Raw genomic sequence first — 17,550 nt, forward strand, 5'->3', positions numbered from 1 at the left:
TTAAAAACATAAATATTTAGAAGAAATATCTAAAAATTCGGCTTTACTAACATCACTGGAAATGGAATAGTCAGGAAACAATGCGTAATGTTCTCAGTCACGAATCTATGAAATCTTCAAAACTAAAACATCATTTTAGACGAGTCATTTGAAACACGCCAAAAAATATGGAGTTCTTTCGTCAACATGAAGCTAGTTGCAAACGTCAGAGACTTGATCGAACTGGAAGTTTTCACCGAGGAAAAACAGCATTAGTGCAAGTTTCAAATGAAGTCACATTAGAAATTGCCAAGCAAAAAAAAATAAAAATAAAAATAAAAGGAAAAAAATCTCATCAAACCCTGCATGTTGAAGATGGTGAAATTAATTATTGTGGATTCCAGTACAGTAAAGATGCAACAAATATCATTTAAAAAATCGTGTAAGAATAAGGGTCATTACATTATATGAAATAGTGTGGGATATTAAACAGAAAATATTGTTAGTAGCGGGTTGAGTGGGGAGGGGGAGATCACAAATTACTATATTGAAAATATATTATATTATATTATATATATATATATATATATATATATATATATATATATATATATATATATATATATATATATATATATATATATATATATATATATATATATATATATATATATATATATATATATATATATATATATATATAATATATATATATATGATCCTTGAGATTATTTGTCCTGATATCATTTATCCTGTCACCATATATGTATATATATATATATATATATATATATATATATATATATATATATATATTCTCACTATTAGCTGCACAAATGTATTAAAGTGTAATGATATATGTCTCCCTACTACAAGATTACCAACAGAACCAACTATTGTTCTAAGCCCCAATGTGGTGTTTGTGGACAGCCGCACAGTCCACTGTGGTTTGTGGCCTGTATTTACACGTACACGTTTTTTTACCCGTCATGCCCTGGTCGCCTGCTAACACCGGAAGTGAAGACAGATCGATTTCAAATGTTTGGTCGACGTGGCGGTAAGTTTTCAAGTGGATAAAAGCCGATTGGTTTAGCCGTACACATTCGTCAACCTTAAGGGAGTTAAACTGATGGAGTATTTGTGGAAGTTTTAAATTGATCAATTAGATTGCGATCATTGATTATATGTATATGTATATATATATATATATATATATATATATATATATATATATATATATATATATATATATATATATATATATATAGAGAGAGAGAGAGAGAGAGAGAGAGAGATTTCGATATACCTATAGATATGCACATACAAATTCTGCCATTACTTCACACTAGTTCACTAATTTAAAATTTGTTTAAAACTAACAATCGATGTAAGACCTTACCAATAAGAACTTCTCAAAGCAGTATGTAAAACAATAACTGTTGGAAGATCGAAATGGTGCACGGGCGCATTGTGGGTGTGGGTTGGGGGGGGGGAGGTGGAGGTCTACCTTAAGATTCTTGGTAACTGGATAGAAGCCGAGCGGTCTTCACGGCTAGAACACGGTTTACCTAATTGCTTAATTCCAATATCTATAATCAAATTATTCCTAATTAATTCATACTTCACAGTTACTGTGTAAAAAAAAAATATCGGAGAGGGGAGGTAACTATGTCCCACACTTGTGTAGAAGGGCTACTACTCTCAAGGCTATCAATGAATTCCGACCGAAACTTTTTTTATGCTGAGTATGCCGTGGTTGCACTAATAGAATTGTACGGTACTGGCACTCCATTTTTGAGGACTCGGGTCTGCCTGGTAACACGTTCGACAAATCTTGTTTAATGGTCAGACCAGGGCACACAACTCTCGTGTATTGTACGTGAGTAAACATTAATTACGTCCCTTTTTTTTTGGGTGTAGGGAAATTTTGGTGTGAAAATGGGAGACAATTCGGGAGGTATTTCAAGGGTTGCAGCCCTTACTGCCGAAATAGGAAATATAGCCCGTTATGCCTAAATTGAAAGTGTAGCCTGTAATACCGAAACAGGAAGTATAGTCTGTAATACCGAAACAGGAAGTAGGCCTATATAGCCTGTAATACCGAAACAGGAAAAAATAGCCCCTAATGCCGAAATAGCAAGTGTAGCCCATAATTCGGAAATAGGAAGTAAAGTGAATAATGCCGAAATAAGCAGCATAGTCCTTAATAGCGAAACAGGAAGTGTAGCCCGTAATGTCAAAACAGGAAGTATAGCAGTTAATGTCGAAACAGGACGTGTAGCCCAAAATGCCGAAATAGGAATATAAGATATCGCCCATTCTGCCGAAATTAAGATAACATATCTTTTAATATTGTTGAAAAGATACGTAATTTAACACTAAAACTTTTTTTTTCATTTGAAAATAATCTTTGACTCAGAATACGGACTATTTCAAGTGTCTTGTACGTCACAGACGTAACATTATAGCTAGTAACTCTTTTTTTGTCTGAGCGAAATCTCGTAGATCAACCCCTACAGATGTAAAAATTCTCACGTGAAGGCACCTAGGAGAGTTATGTCACGCGGCGTGATCACGTGACCAATATATATATAACGGTACAAAGTATGTCCTTACTGTACGTATCAGTGAGTGGTATTAGATGTAGAGTAGCAAGAAGGGGGGGGGGGGGTAGTAGTGGTGGTTGGGGGGGGGGGGGGGAGGTCCCATCAAAGTATTTAAATTTTCCATGAAATAGTGTTGATATAATATACGTACTGTCAAGAAGAACGGAATAATTTTTAAAAATTAAGATAAACAAAAATTAATTCAACAAACTTAATGTTAAGCAGGTTAATTTAAGGTGAGTACATCATATTATCCATGAATTAATATTTAATCCCCCCCCCCTTCATTCCCCCAAAGCAGTTTATTTTTTTTAAATTGTCGATGTCAATTTTGTAGTGGATTGGACTATGTACATGTTGTTATTCTTACGATAAAAATTCAATAGCATTGTTAACACAATTTTTCGCGAATGCCCGTATTTACTAATTGTAATGAAACCAAATTTATACTTAAAAAAAAATTCCTCCAAAATAAACAATATTTAAGTGAACTTTGAGGAATTTAATTGAAGTTTAACTAAGTCAAAATTAAAAAGGGTGATATCATTTGTTAAATCAATTTTTTTTATTCTTTGAAGGAAATTCGTTCTCTTATTAATATTATCAACATGTCAAGGGAGGCAATTCACAAAACTAAAACGAAATGTAGTAAAATAATATTGTGTATGAGTACAAAAAATTTGGTTTTGGATTAAAAAGTGTAATGTTAGGTTTTACAATTTTATAATAGAACGTTTAAGATAATTTGTAAAGTTTCGTATTTTAATTCAAATAAATAGATAAAATTAAAAGTTAATACTCTAGCTAGTTTCACAAGTATTAAATAGAGTCTTCATTTATTGAAATTGAATTGAGATTATCAACTTTGTATTACATATGGCAGGTGTCGGCAACCTTTAGACAAAAGTTACAATTTTCAAAATTTCCCTAGTTTTAAAGAGCCACTAACATTTTTTTTATTTCAAATATTTTATTTTTTTATTAAGATTATTAGTATTTGTTCAAGGAGCTGGAGAGCCGCATCTTGATATCAAAAGAGCCGCATGCGGCTCGCGAGCCGCAGGTTGCCGACCCCTGACTTATGGTGCAAATCTAAGTTCCCGGAAATAAAAGAACTTAATTAATGTAATTAATGTTTAAAATAAATTTTAAAAACAAATGTGGGGGGACAGGTAGATATATAGATGTTTTAAAAGGGAAGAATGTTTGATTTGATTTGTCTCATTGCACTCAACATAACATTCAGATTGCTTGAAATTGTCATAATTTTAGTTTTCTTTAATCCCAAATTAATTTCAGTTCTACTTAAAAGCCCAACCCCCCTCAGCCCACAACGCCGATGGAGAAAACAAATCCATTGAATCATCATTTAAGTACACATATGTATTTTCAGGTTTTGAAAAATAAAATAAAATTGTAATTAGACTTTTTGTATTAGATCTATCTATAATTGAACCATCTTAAAGTAAGAAAGAAATATTACTATTGTAAATCTGTGTCAGTCCTCAAAAGCAGATGACGAAAACTAAAAACTAAAGCGAACATGGCAGGGCAAACTGACGCTGTAAATTATATGTCAGAGGCGAAATTTAAAAAAAAACCATACAATTTAATTACTAATAGATTAACATTTGTATTACTATTTTAATTTTAGTTTAAAACTTAATGTCTTAACTTTTGAACGGTTTGGCAAAATTTCTTTCAGGAGACAACTCACCGATAACAATAAATTTAAAATAAATCTGGGTTATTTCCCTTTCATTTTGAAAAATAAAATCCAGCCCGCAAAGATGAAGGCATGAAAATCTGCAGCTTAATTAAGAAAATATGGCTATTGTTTTTTTTAAGCGCAAGGCTACTTCTTCAGTGAGTTTTTACATCTATATACATTCTAAATATATTTATAAACATTATAAATGATATGATACAAATATGTGTGTACATAGTTGCGGGAACGAAACCACGCAAAGCAGTGAGGTAAAACGTGTTTGACGCGAGTCTGGTGGTAACCACCAACACAACACTAGAATACCGCAACAAACTACACCAACATCACTAGAATCATTCAACAACATTACAACACCATCCCAACATCAGAAAAATACCACTACAAACACTATCACTTGGATTGTTATACCTCAACAACATCACAAAACTACAACAACAACATATAACATATAACATCAATATTATAATGACACAACATTAATTGCAATAAATACTACATTTTAGACTTCTGTATCAACGTAATCTTGTACATAATGTGTAATGGGACTTGTAAGTTTATCGTTCTTTCTCGCGTTAATTCGTGTCTGGTTAGCCAGGGAGAGATAAAAGTTTTCGAACTAAATCAATTGTTGTGAACGGGGTTTCCCATTGATAACAAAAAACATGGCGGCTATTTGTTAGTAGGTCCCGCTTCAAGATTTCAAAATCATCAAACGTTCCAGAAATGCAACAACTGTAAAAACTTTCAACGCGGTTTTGTTCATATGGATGGGAACAAACACATGTGTATGCATTTTTGAATATAAAAGTTTTGTGGCGGTAAGTATATTGATTTTATTTCTTTTGTTGATAGTTTGTCCAAGGCTAGGGGACATTACTCTGACTCTATTCAGTCTTTGCTACGAGACTTAAGATTCCCAGACCTAGATCATAGACCTAGATCTAGATCTAGATCTAGATTCTAGAATCTACCAACTAAGATCTACATTGCTTTAATCTAGTTCTAAGAGTATAAGTTCATGAATTAGAATATATTAGATCTAGATTCTAGATCTAGATCTAGTATTTTAGTGATCTAGATCTAGATCTAGATAATATTAAAAATATTAAGAAAAGGATGACGGTAAAAACTAAAACAACAGGAAAATGAGGATGACTTCCAGTCTCACTCAGCCTACGACTTACTTAATACTTATTAAGTTATTAATCGAATCTAGATTCTAGATCTAGATATTAGATCTAGATATCTAGAACTTAGACAACAATGTTAATGTTAATAGATCTAGATCTAGCTAGATTACTGAACTAGACTCTAGAGTCTAGTACTGATTACTCAGTGATTACTGTTTATTCAGTTTAATATTTTAGAAGTAGGCCTATTATTATACTATTATATATTAGTTATTAATTAGAAGTAGCTTGTAATGTAGATAGATGGCTAGATAGATAGTATTACTAGATCTAGATCGAGATAGTAGAATAGATCTAGATCTAGATTCTAGTTGCAGATGGTAGTATGGTAGGCCCTAGATCTAAAATCTAGATCTAGAGAATCTAGTAGATCTAGATCTAGATAGATTCTAGATCTAGATTAGATCTAGTTTAGGTAAAACCTACCCTAGTTAAGTTTAGTAAGAGCTAGTAATGCCTAGTAAGGCTAACCTGTTTTTAATTTTAAATTAATTTTTTTTATATCTAGAATCTAGACTAGATCTACTCTAGCTATTTACTAGATCTAGATCAGTAGCCAGTAGAGTGATTAGAGTAGTAGTAGAGTGTAGTGTAGAGTACTGTAGACTATTGTAGAGTGTAGGTACTAACAACTAGACTGAAACTAAATTAGACTAGAATCTAGGTCTAGATACATTTAGGGCTTACAGACTTATCAGACTACAGTGTTGCAATGAGTAGATCTAGTAATATATACTATAGATTAAATTTAGTTTGAAATTGTTACAGTAGTGCTACTACTTTTCTAAGTAGTAAGTAGTGTAGACTACTAGAAGAGCAAGATGATAGATCTCCATCAAGCTACAATAGAGTTTAGTTAGTAGTTAGTTAGTCATAGTAATAGTACCAAAAGCAGTGTAAGTAGCACAGTAAAAAAAAAGTATTACTAGGCCATCTATTATTGTATTAGGCCCTTTTATTTTTAGCAAGTTAAAGTTTGGTTAAGTACTAGTCTTCTAGCAAGTTGCCTAGTAGTAAACTTATAAACTAGATCATGTGTATTAGTACTATTAGACTTGTAGGCTAGTCTTGTTAGTCTAGACCAGGGACTATAAAATCTACAATTGATAACTTTCGGTCTTTTAGTATAAGCCTAATTATTAATGAATTACAGGGTACAAAAATTAATAAATTGGTCAGAGTCAGTATGGTTACAGTTAGCTGTTAATAGAATTAAGTTTTAGATCTATTGACTACAATTTTTAGTTACAAGTAATGAAAATGAAACTAATAGTTTTGTAATAGTTAAGATATGGTTAACTGTAAACCAGATATTTTAGTTTTTAAGACAAGCTAAGTAGATAGAAAACTGAACCTTTACAATAAATTAAACCTTTTATAAATATAAATATATATATATATATATATATATATATATATATATATATATATATATATATATATATATATATATATATATATATATATATATATATATATATATATATATATTAATATCTCATATTAGTTAAATAATTATTTTAATATAATATATGGATAAACTTAATAATTTATTATATTTAAATTCCCTAGGTACTTGGCAAGCAATTTTCTCACACTTTACTGTGGCTATTGGTGCTGATCTTGAACTAAAGGTGAGCTGAATTTTTTTTTTTATAATAAGCCATTTTTCAGCTTAAGCCCAAGTTTGAAATCGATTCAGTGTTCTAATTCTTAAAGAATATGTTGCTACTAAGATTATATACTGTAAGTATTAATATGTATGGCTTGATAGTGGGACTGTCAGACAGTAGATTTCACATTTCTATCCTAAAAGATAAGAGTTCAGATCCCTGGTTTTAGTCCTGGTATGATGTCCTAAGTCTCATGAGTACCAGCTCTCATGAGTACCTGGCTCAAGATAGGGAAATTAAAGGTGGCTGGGTATATACCTCTGAACACTCTAATTTTACATGCAAATGTCACAGAAACAGGTGAATTTTAATTCAACTGCTATATTGGCTGTCTGTTTTAATCAATGATTAATTTTTTCATATTACAGAAAGTTGTTAAAAATATTATTTATTTAATTTCTAGGTAAATGGAACAGCATGGATGTGGATTTTTAGACACAAGGAAGCTGAATTTAACTTTTAAGAAAGAATTTAAATGATGATTGTCCATGAAAAGAAATATTAATCATATACATTGTAATGCTGTATTGATGTATCTTCTGTTTTAAGTAATTAAAAAACCATCCATTTATGAAATTATTTTCATTTTTTTTTTTCAATTTTAAAACTGTAGTTCTGTTTTGTTATTTGAAAACAATGATGAAAGTATACTGAACTGCCATTGAGATATTAATATAAATGCTATTGTTTATAGTTTAATTCTTTTAGAAGCAACTATATTGACATCAAAACTGAATCTTTATTGTACACTAAGTATAAAAGCTTACCCGCAAACCAGTCCATGTCAACAATTTATTGACATTCAAACATTAAATTTTTTTAAAGGTGATTTTTCTTAAATAAAACAGACTACTTTCATATGGGATAAGAAACATTTAATTTTGAAATTGATTGGTTTATTAAATTTTAATGGAGCTGAAACTAAAACACTGGGTACAAATTTATTATTACTTTGTTTCTCAGAAAATTGCAAATTTTGAACATAAGAACTGTGGGAAGTAGGCAATGATGTTAAAATATCTCTTGAAACTTGAAGAAATTGTGGAAGGTTTAGAGATAGAAAACAACATTTCAGAAGATGATGTTTGAAAAAATGGTAAAATATCTTTAGCAATTGTCACTGAATAAATATTTTCATTAGACAAATCACATTTAGATATAGAAGAATAAGGTATGTCTTCAGATTTTCTTATCAGCGAAGATCCTGGGTGATTCTCTTTGTTACCATCGGTCAAACGACAAGCCAATTCTGGAAAATTCATTGGGTTCTTTGCCTGGGCAGCTAAATATATTTAAATTAAGTTCATGCAAGGCTTTAGAAACATCAATTGGATAAAACTCTATAACTTCATTAACTTTTTATTAATATCAGCTCCAAAGGAATAATATAAACAAGTTACACATCATCAATAAATCAAATTTGCAGATATTTCCATTTCACCAAACTTTCTCTAAGTCATAATATATATTTTAAATTCATGGCATTTGGTTAGGCTAGATATGTTGACTTTTATTTACCACAATAATCTGATTATATAAATTAGGATTACCCAGCTATCATACATTCTTCTTTTTACTGCCCTCCTTTATGAGGGAGAGGTAAAAATCATCATAAAATGTGTGATGCAATTTACAGATGAACCCTCTCTCTCTCTACCCCTCCCCCTATATATATATATGTATATCTACATAATCTCTAAAATCATGTTGGTACCTCTACCTGTTTGAATGTTAGGCCCCTTTCCTTCAACTGTTTCTGTGTGGATCTTCTCCATGGGGGTCATCTATAAATGACGTCACGCATTTTTTTGACGATTTTTACCTCCCCCCCTCCCCCTACACATCGTCACAAAAAGCCAGACCCCCACCCCCTAAAATGACGTCACACAGTACTAGATTCTAGATCTAAATTACTACAGTTGCCTACACTCTAGATTTAGTTCTTAAGTTCTACAACAAGACTACACTAAACTTCGCTAGATCTAGAATAATCTAGATTCTATATATAAATTGATATTGAACATATTCTAGTCTACCTGTCTTAAAGTAAATAGCCTATTTAGTAATTTAGTAATTAATTCCACTCAACTACACTGTAAAATAAAAGAAACTAGATCTAGAATCTAGATCTCTAGACTACTCTTGAGTCTATAAATTAAAAATAAATCCTGTAGGTCTATGTCGTATGTTACTGTCTAAGTCGGAATTTTCAAGAGGGTTTTTTTTTTAAGTTAGAGATATAGTCTATAAGTCTATATAAGTCTAGAGATATAGAATTCTAGATCTAGAAATCTAGACTCTAGATCTAGGCTATATATATTTATTAATTAAATTAGGCTTGATTTCAGATTTACGATTGAAATCTTTTAGGCCTATAAATATCATATTTTATATAGATTATAGATGTATTATTATTATACAGGTTGTATTCTAGATCTATCTAGATCTATATAAAATATAATATATTTGTGTGTGTGTGTTATTTTAAACTTAATTTACTTAAAACAACTTACTGTCGGAGTTTTATTTAATTCCAAAAACGAAAGTAGATTTCATAACTTAAAAAAAAAAAAAAAAAAAATATTCACATTTGGTTTGAAAAAACAAAAAAACGCCAGCTGGCAACTACCGGAGCGAGAACTTGGTAAGCTACTTTAACAACTTACAAGCCCAATAGTTCGAATGTGTACGTAATTTTTGTTTAAAATTCAATTGTGAATATAGTATGTAATAGTTCAAATGTGTATGTAATATTTTGAAACTGCTGTATAAATTCAAACTGTATAGATAAGTAATATTCGAATATGTATATAACATTAAAAAAATTGCTGTATAAATTCTAATATAATCTGTAATAGTTCGAATATGTATATAACATTTAGAAACTGCTGTATAAATTATAGTTGTATATAAATGTAATAGTTCGAATGTGTATGCAATATTTTAAAACTTTGTTTAATTAAAACCTAATGTGAATTAAATCTTTTATAGTTTGAGGAATGGAATTTAAACGTTTTTATACTTCTGAGTATACCGAATTCTGCATATAGTTTGAATTTGTATGCAATACATTTTGAAAACTGCTATTTAAGCTCTACGGTTTAGCTTCCTTTTCCCCGTCCACAACCTCTAAGCTCCCAGCATTCACACAAGGAAACTAATCCTACCATTCACACAAGGGAACTTATCCCACCATTCACACAGGGGAACTAATCCCACCATTCACACAAGGGAACTAATCCCACCATTCACACAAGGGAATTAATCCCACCATTCACACAAGGGAACTAATCCCACCATTCACTCAAGGGAATTATACCCACCATTCACACAAGGTAACTAATCCCACCATTCACACAAGGGAACTAATCCCACCATTCACACAAGGGAATTAATCCCACCATTCACACAAGGGAACTAATCCCACCATTCACACAAAGGAACTAATCCCACCATTCACCCAAGGGAACTAATCCCACCATTCACACAAGGGAACTATTCCCACCATTCACACAAGGGAACTAATCCCACCATTCACACAAGGGAACTAATCCCACCATTCACACAAGGGAAGTAATCCACTCACCACATGCGCCCTGGTGCTTGACTTGTATATTCTTGCCGCGCAAACACGCCGTCCTTGACAGCATGCACGGGTTGACGTAGGTGGCGCCGTCCGTCCCGCAGACGGGAGTGAATATATCGCTGCAGCGGTGCTGACAGGAGCAGACGCGTTGGTTGTTGGCGTCCACCTGGCAGACGGCACCAAAGGGGCAGAAGTACAGGTAGCATGGCGCTGAAAATACAGAAAAATAAATTTGGTTTTTTAAATTAATTTGAATTTTATGCTTATTTATGAGTAAAATAATAATAATGATAATAATAACAATAATAATAATCATAATAATAATAATAAGAAGAAGAAGAAGAAGAAGAAGAAGAAGAAGAAAAAGTAGAAGAAGAAGAATAGTAATAATAATAAACATTTTAATGCAACGCTTTAAAATAATAATGCTCTAAAAAGGAGAAAATAAATGATTATAATTAAATACATCATAATGTACTACTATGCAAATAGCTATAAAGGAAAGCGGGAACACGATATATCTATTAAATACCGTTACTAAAATTTAAGAAACGAGCCACGCTTTCTTTATATTTATTTAAATAATGCAATATTATGGTAAAGAAAATTATTTATTTTCTCCTTTTTAGTGCATAACTTGTTATCAAAAGCTTAAAAAAATAATTTCTATTTTTAAAAAAAATAATTTCTATTTTTTAAATTGATTTCTATTTTTTAAAATTAATTTCTATTTAAAAAAATTAATTTCTATTTTTTAAATTTAATTTTAATTTTAAGACAATAGAATAGCAGGACTAAATAAACTTGCGCGCCAAATTAACTAAAAAAAAATGTTTGTGGAAAATTAGTAATTTATCCAGCGAACTACAAAATGGTTCGACGCAACATCAAAACTTCTCTTGTTATATATCATTTTTTCCCCTGCAGATTTCTTTGTTGTTTATCCTAGGTGTCTGCACTATCCAATACTTCATAAGGCGACCTAGTTCGTCAAATCCCTGCATTCCTATCACTCACACACAGTCATTACAATAAAAGAGAAAAAAAGAGGTTCCCGACCCCCCTACCTCCCCACCCCCCACCCCCAGGTTGACGATACCAGAACATTCTAGGGCCAGCTTGAAATGGCACTAGCCTTGGTTAACAGGGACGAAGCGGAAGTGCTAACGGCATTCCGGGGAGTCTGAATCGGAAATGACGTCATCGATTGTCAATATAAAAAAGATGCACCCGTGTTTGGGTAGTAGGGTGGGGTGGGGTAGGGTTGGTGTGTGTGGGGGGGGGGGGGGAGATGTCTGGTGCCAGCCGTACATTTAAATTTTAAAACGTCTCTTTGAGTCGCTGCCAGTTCTCCGCTCATAATTTGTGTATGATATGACGATAGGGCAACGTACGTTCATTAGGTTTTGTATATTGTGTCCAGAGGCGTAGCGAGGGGGGGGGGGGCTGGGGACAGTACCGGGTGACACCATTTAGGGGGGTGACACCAAGTCAAAAAATAGCATAATATATACAGAAAAATGATAATCCCACTTAATTAAGTGATTAATTAGAGCATTTTTGCCTCATCCCGACAAGTGTGGAGGGGGGGGGGGGGTGACACCATTAAGTGCCGCACCGGGTGACATCCGACCTCGCTACGCCACTGATTGTGTCTGTTCAGTTAGGTTCATTATGGATAGTATAATAATATGATGTATGCATAAATTGCCCTTTAACATTAATAATGTTTTGTATATGGTGACGGGCGTGGTCGGATGGTAGAGCTTACGACTGCTTCCCTAAAGTATCGAGTTCGAATCATGGGTATATAGGACGTCTTGATTCCACTCAGCTCTGATGAGTAACATAGTCGCGTTAGGAAAACAATGGACACTGGAAATATTGCCGACCAGACTTTCACTTCATATAGCGAGAATACTGAACCAGATGAGCTCTACTTCATCTACCCCATGTGTCTTGGGTGCGAACGGGAAAGGTACCACCGATAAAGATGATGGTTTGTATATGACGTTTGTTTCATTTTGGCCTATAACTATAACGTGACACTGATTGCATAGACTTCCCAAAAATTTGAATAAACTGAAATGATTTAAACTGTTTATTGGATTCAAGATACGCAGTCTACTGGGCTACAAAACATGCAACAATAACAAAATGGTTGAAAAAAAAATACTTCCAATAAAACCAAGGCAGAGTAAAAAATTGTTTCGCAGTTATTTCAATACGTGTATGTACCAAATTTCAAAGTAAAATTTATTTATTGCCGTCTTTGATTGCAAGTTTAAAAAAAATATAAAATTAACTGATCTCAATTTTTGAACAATTACGTGTGTTAGTATTAATTAAATATTTTAGATGCTGATCATGGTGTGTGTATGGTGTTAGTAAAGTGCAGAATATGAAACCAAAGCAAGGACCATACAATTTTTTAATTATTGTATTAGGAAAATAATTTCAACCAGCTATGAGTTGTCTGCGTACATCACAGGAGTAGTAACTATCAACTACAAATTGGCACATCATTTGATGTGAGGTTGATACAAATTGGCACATCATTTGATGTGAGGCTGCTACAAATTGGCACATCATTTGATGTGAGGCTGCTACAAATTGGCACATCATTTGATGTGAGGTTGCTACAAATTGGCACATCATTTGATGTGAGGTTGCTACAAATTGGCACATCATTTGATGTGAGGTTGCTACAAATTGGCACATCATTTGATGTGAGGTTGCTACAAATTGGCACATCATTTGATGTGAGGTTGCTACAAATTGGCACATCATTTGATGTGAGGTTGCTACAAATTGGCACATCATTTGATGTGAGGTTGCTACAAATTGGCACATCATTTAATTTAGCTAACTGCCAGCTACAAATCTGCACATCATTTGATGTCAGATAGCTACAAGCTACACATTAGCACATCATGATGTCAGATAGCTACAAGCTACAAATTAGCACATCATGATTTCGCTCAATGTATGAGCTGTATAGCGAGACGTATCATGTAAGGGAAACTACTCAACATGAAGGGAAAAGTTGTAAAAGAATTCTAGAAAACCCAGTCGTCCTCTCTCCAAGTTCAAATATTTGCAGACGGCTCTAAAGACGTCATAGACATTTCAACACAGCGCTAGTAGTTCTGGATTTAATTCATTCGTGTTAGTTCTTTGATAATTGGTCACGGCTTTTATTTGAAGATTTTAGCGAAAATCTATATTTAGAAGTCTGGATTTACTCTTGACTAAATTATTGACACGATTTAAAAAAAAAAAAAAAAAACGAAGTGTGACTTGACTTAAGCGAAACGAAATAATAACATACAGTATACTCATACATGATACTTTATTTAAAGAGATTAGAAAGAAAGTGAATATTTTGTGTGAAATCGTAATCAAGAAAATTTGTTTAAAAAGTGAGTCATGTGCTAGAAGTCTTGTTTTATATTCTTGATGCATTTTTAATTAAATTTAAATAATGCATTAATTAAAGCACGGTGGATATTTCTCATGATATCCAGTGTAGGGCCTTACAGTGTAAATACAGTTGCACTTTGTCTTACGCAGGCAATAGTTTGAAAAGTACAGGTAAAGTTAGCGTAGGTAATGTTTTCCTAACTGTACGTAACAGTCTATAGACCGATTAAGTGGAGATTATCTGTTTCTTGACCACATGGAATTAGGGGATGGTGGGGTCAGCATTTTGCACTGCTGACTACATTTGAATAGGGTTGAATCACGGACGTCTTGCAAAGTCAAAGATCCGAACATGAGACTGGCTTTGCAGCCGAAAGCTCTACCGACCGGCCACGCCGTAAGGTAAAGATTGCATAGGAAGAGGTAAAGATTGGATGAGAAGAGGTAAAGATGGGTTGGGAAGAGGTAAAGATTGCATGGGAAGAGGTAACGATTGCATGGAGAGAGGTAAAGATTGGATAGTTGGAGGTAAAGATTGCATGGGAAGAGGAGGTAAAGATTACATTGGAGGAGGTAAAGATTGCATGGAAAGAGGTAAAGATTGGATGGGAAGAGGTAAAGATTGCATGGGAAGAGGTAAAGATTGCATGGGAAGAGGAGGTAAAGATTGCATGCGAAGAGGTGAAGATTGCATGGGAAGAGGTAAAGATTGCATGGGAAGAGGTAAAGATTGCATGGGAAGAGGTAAAGATTGCATGGGAAGAGGTAAAGATTGCATGGGAAGAGGTAAAGATTGCATGGGAAGAGGTAAAGATTGCATGGGAAGAGGTAAAGATTGGTTGGGAAGAGGAGGTAAAGATTGCATGGGAAGAGGAGGTAAAGATTGCATGCGAAGAGGTGAAGATTGCATGGGAAGAGGTAAAGATTGCATGGGAAGAGGTAAAGATTGCATGGGAAGAGGTAAATATTGCATGGGAAGAGGAGGTAAAGATTGCATGAGAAGAGGTAAAGATGGGTTGGGAAGAGGTAAAGATTGCATGGGAAGAGGTAACGATTGCATGGAGAGAGGTAAAGATTGGATAGTTGGAGGTAAAGATTGCATGGGAAGAGGAGGTAAAGATTACATTGGAGGAGGTAAAGATTGCATGGAAAGAGGTAAAGATTGGATGGGAAGAGGTAAAGATTGCATGGGAAGAGGTAAAGATTGCATGGGAAGAGGAGGTAAAGATTGCATTGGAAGAGGTAAAGATTGGATGGGAAGAGGTAAAGATTGCACAGCAAATGGTAATGGTTGCATATGAAAAAGAAAGATTACAATGGAACAGGTAAAGATTGCATAGCAAGAGGTAAATAATTGTCTAGCTATAGGTAAAGATTGCATAATAATAGACACATATTGTATTTAAAAAAAGGTAAAGCTTACAAAGGAGCAGGTAAAAAGGGCTTAGCAAGAGATAAAAATTTACATACAATCATGTAAATATTGCGTGGGAACATAAAGATTGCATAGCATAAGGTAAAGCTTGCGCAGAAAAAGATACATTTTACAAAAGAACAGGTAAAGATTGCATCGGAACTGGAAAAGATTTTATGAGAACAGGTAAAGAATGTGAACACGTTAACAATCGACATTGCAAAGAAACTAAAAACGTATCGAACGCGCGACATATGAAATGTGAACATCTCTATTATACTTCTCGTGGGAATTCTGTCAACCAGGGGTTTTCTCCCTTTAAAGATCATCCCGATATTTCTTTCCCCTTGCCGGTAAAATACCATCTTCCTATTCCAGTTTTATTTTTTTTAACATTTGCAAGAATTGGGATATAAAAACAAAATCTATTTTATATTTAAAGCATTTTATTTAAAAAAACAACTTTAAAAAGTATTTCTTTGACTTAATAGAATTTTTTTTATATGATATTAGACAACCGGAAAAATGTATGTTCAGTGTAAGGTAACATCCTCATATCATACAGTAACAAATAGTAAATTTTGGCGTTTCCCTTGGAGAATTTTAGTGGGGGTGGGGGAATATTCAGCCTCTGGTAATTACTGATATCGGGACCAAAGTTCACTTTAAAAATTCACTTCTGTTTGCATTTTAAGAAATAGGGTTTACTTACATGAATTCGCTGTATTTCGGCGAACGATACAAGACAGACAAAATGAATAAGTTAATACGACCCGGACTGTATTATCGGAAGCCATTTTAATTGTGTGTTTAAAAGTAATGTTGTGGATTATATTGTAAAATACAAAGCCAAAATTAACCGGGCCCGTAGACTGTAGCTCATTTCACTGCTCATCCAACTCAATTTTTTTTTTTACCAGGGGTACCCACAAATTACTAAGTTTTTACATATCATGTATCCGCTTCACACACATGTAAACATTTGGTATCCATTGGTACACACCAGTACCTTTCAGCCAGCCCTATATACCCATATAGTACACATCAGATACCCAGCATACATTCATCTGATCCACATTATCGATACATCAGTTATACATCAACTACACATCTGATACATATCTGCTATAGATCAGCTTCACCTCAACTACACATCACCTACACATCATCTACACATCAACTACACATCATCTACACATCATCTACATATCATCTACATATCATCTATACACCAGCCACACATCATCTAAACATCATCTATACACCAGCCACACATCATCTACACATCATCTACACATCATATACACATCATCTATACACCAGCTACACATAATATGTACACTAGCCACACATCATCTACACATCCACACATCAACTACACATCATCTACACATCAACTACACATCATCTATACATCAACTACACATCTACACGCAACAGTTACACATCAGATACACATCACCATTAGCCCTAGTAGTAAACCCGCCCAAACTAATTTTCAAAGGTGACGAAATCAAGACAGAAAAAAACACCAACAACAAAACAAAAACCTTCCCACCGGATGTATTTTTGCGCCTTCCTCTAATCTTCAAAAATTGCCTTCTAATTTCCTGGAATCCAAATTTGAAAGTTTCCTTAAGTTCCGAACCCCCCAATCTGTAATTCATGCCGTGAGGTTAATTTTCTAATTTGTTTCCTTCTTCGATCCCGACTTAAAAGTCTTTAAGCCGAGGCAACATTAATGAGCATCAAAGAGAGACAAATCAGCAATCGAATCGTCACGTGATTAGAAAGACGTCAACGGTTGACATAATGGAGTGGGTGGGGGAGGGGGTACGGGAGAGGATGGGAATCCTGTTTTGGAAGAGGAGTAGGGATGGTGTGGTGATTTGGACGTAGGAGGAAGTGTACTTTAGGGAAGCTGAAGAGAAATGTTTTCGTCTTAAAATA

At 33.6% G+C, this 17,550-nt stretch overlaps 2 protein-coding genes and 1 long non-coding RNA gene across 3 annotated transcripts in view; 2 read left to right on the forward strand and 1 right to left on the reverse strand.

Moving 5' to 3' along the window:
- LOC131936864 (agrin) overlaps window positions 1-11,790 on the reverse strand; it is a 121,803-nt gene extending 110,013 nt beyond the window's left edge. Inside the window, exons 1-2 of the mRNA XM_059293962.1 lie at window positions 11,781-11,790; window positions 10,764-10,973 (exon numbers count right to left, since the gene is read on the reverse strand). Coding sequence (XP_059149945.1) covers window positions 10,764-10,973; window positions 11,781-11,790 — 220 coding nt within the window. The remainder of the gene's footprint in view (window positions 1-10,763; window positions 10,974-11,780) is intronic.
- LOC131936862 (uncharacterized) lies at window positions 4,883-7,684 on the forward strand. Its single transcript, XR_009386106.1, has 3 exons — window positions 4,883-5,132; window positions 7,077-7,138; window positions 7,581-7,684. It is a non-coding gene; the product is annotated as an uncharacterized LOC131936862 (long non-coding RNA).
- A 2,893-nt stretch (window positions 11,791-14,683) lies between the features above and the next one.
- On the forward strand, window positions 14,684-15,487 carry LOC131936865 (loricrin-like). The gene has a single exon (XM_059293963.1). The coding sequence runs from the start codon at window positions 14,684-14,686 to the stop codon at window positions 15,485-15,487; it is 804 nt and encodes a 267-aa protein (XP_059149946.1).
- Window positions 15,488-17,550: the final 2,063 nt, after the last annotated feature.

The sequence above is a fragment of the Physella acuta genome, unplaced genomic scaffold (genome assembly GCF_028476545.2).
Source record: "Physella acuta isolate Inbredline_101_S28 unplaced genomic scaffold, ASM2847654v3 ptg000192l, whole genome shotgun sequence".
In the NCBI taxonomy this organism is placed as follows: Eukaryota; Metazoa; Mollusca; class Gastropoda; family Physidae; genus Physella; species Physella acuta.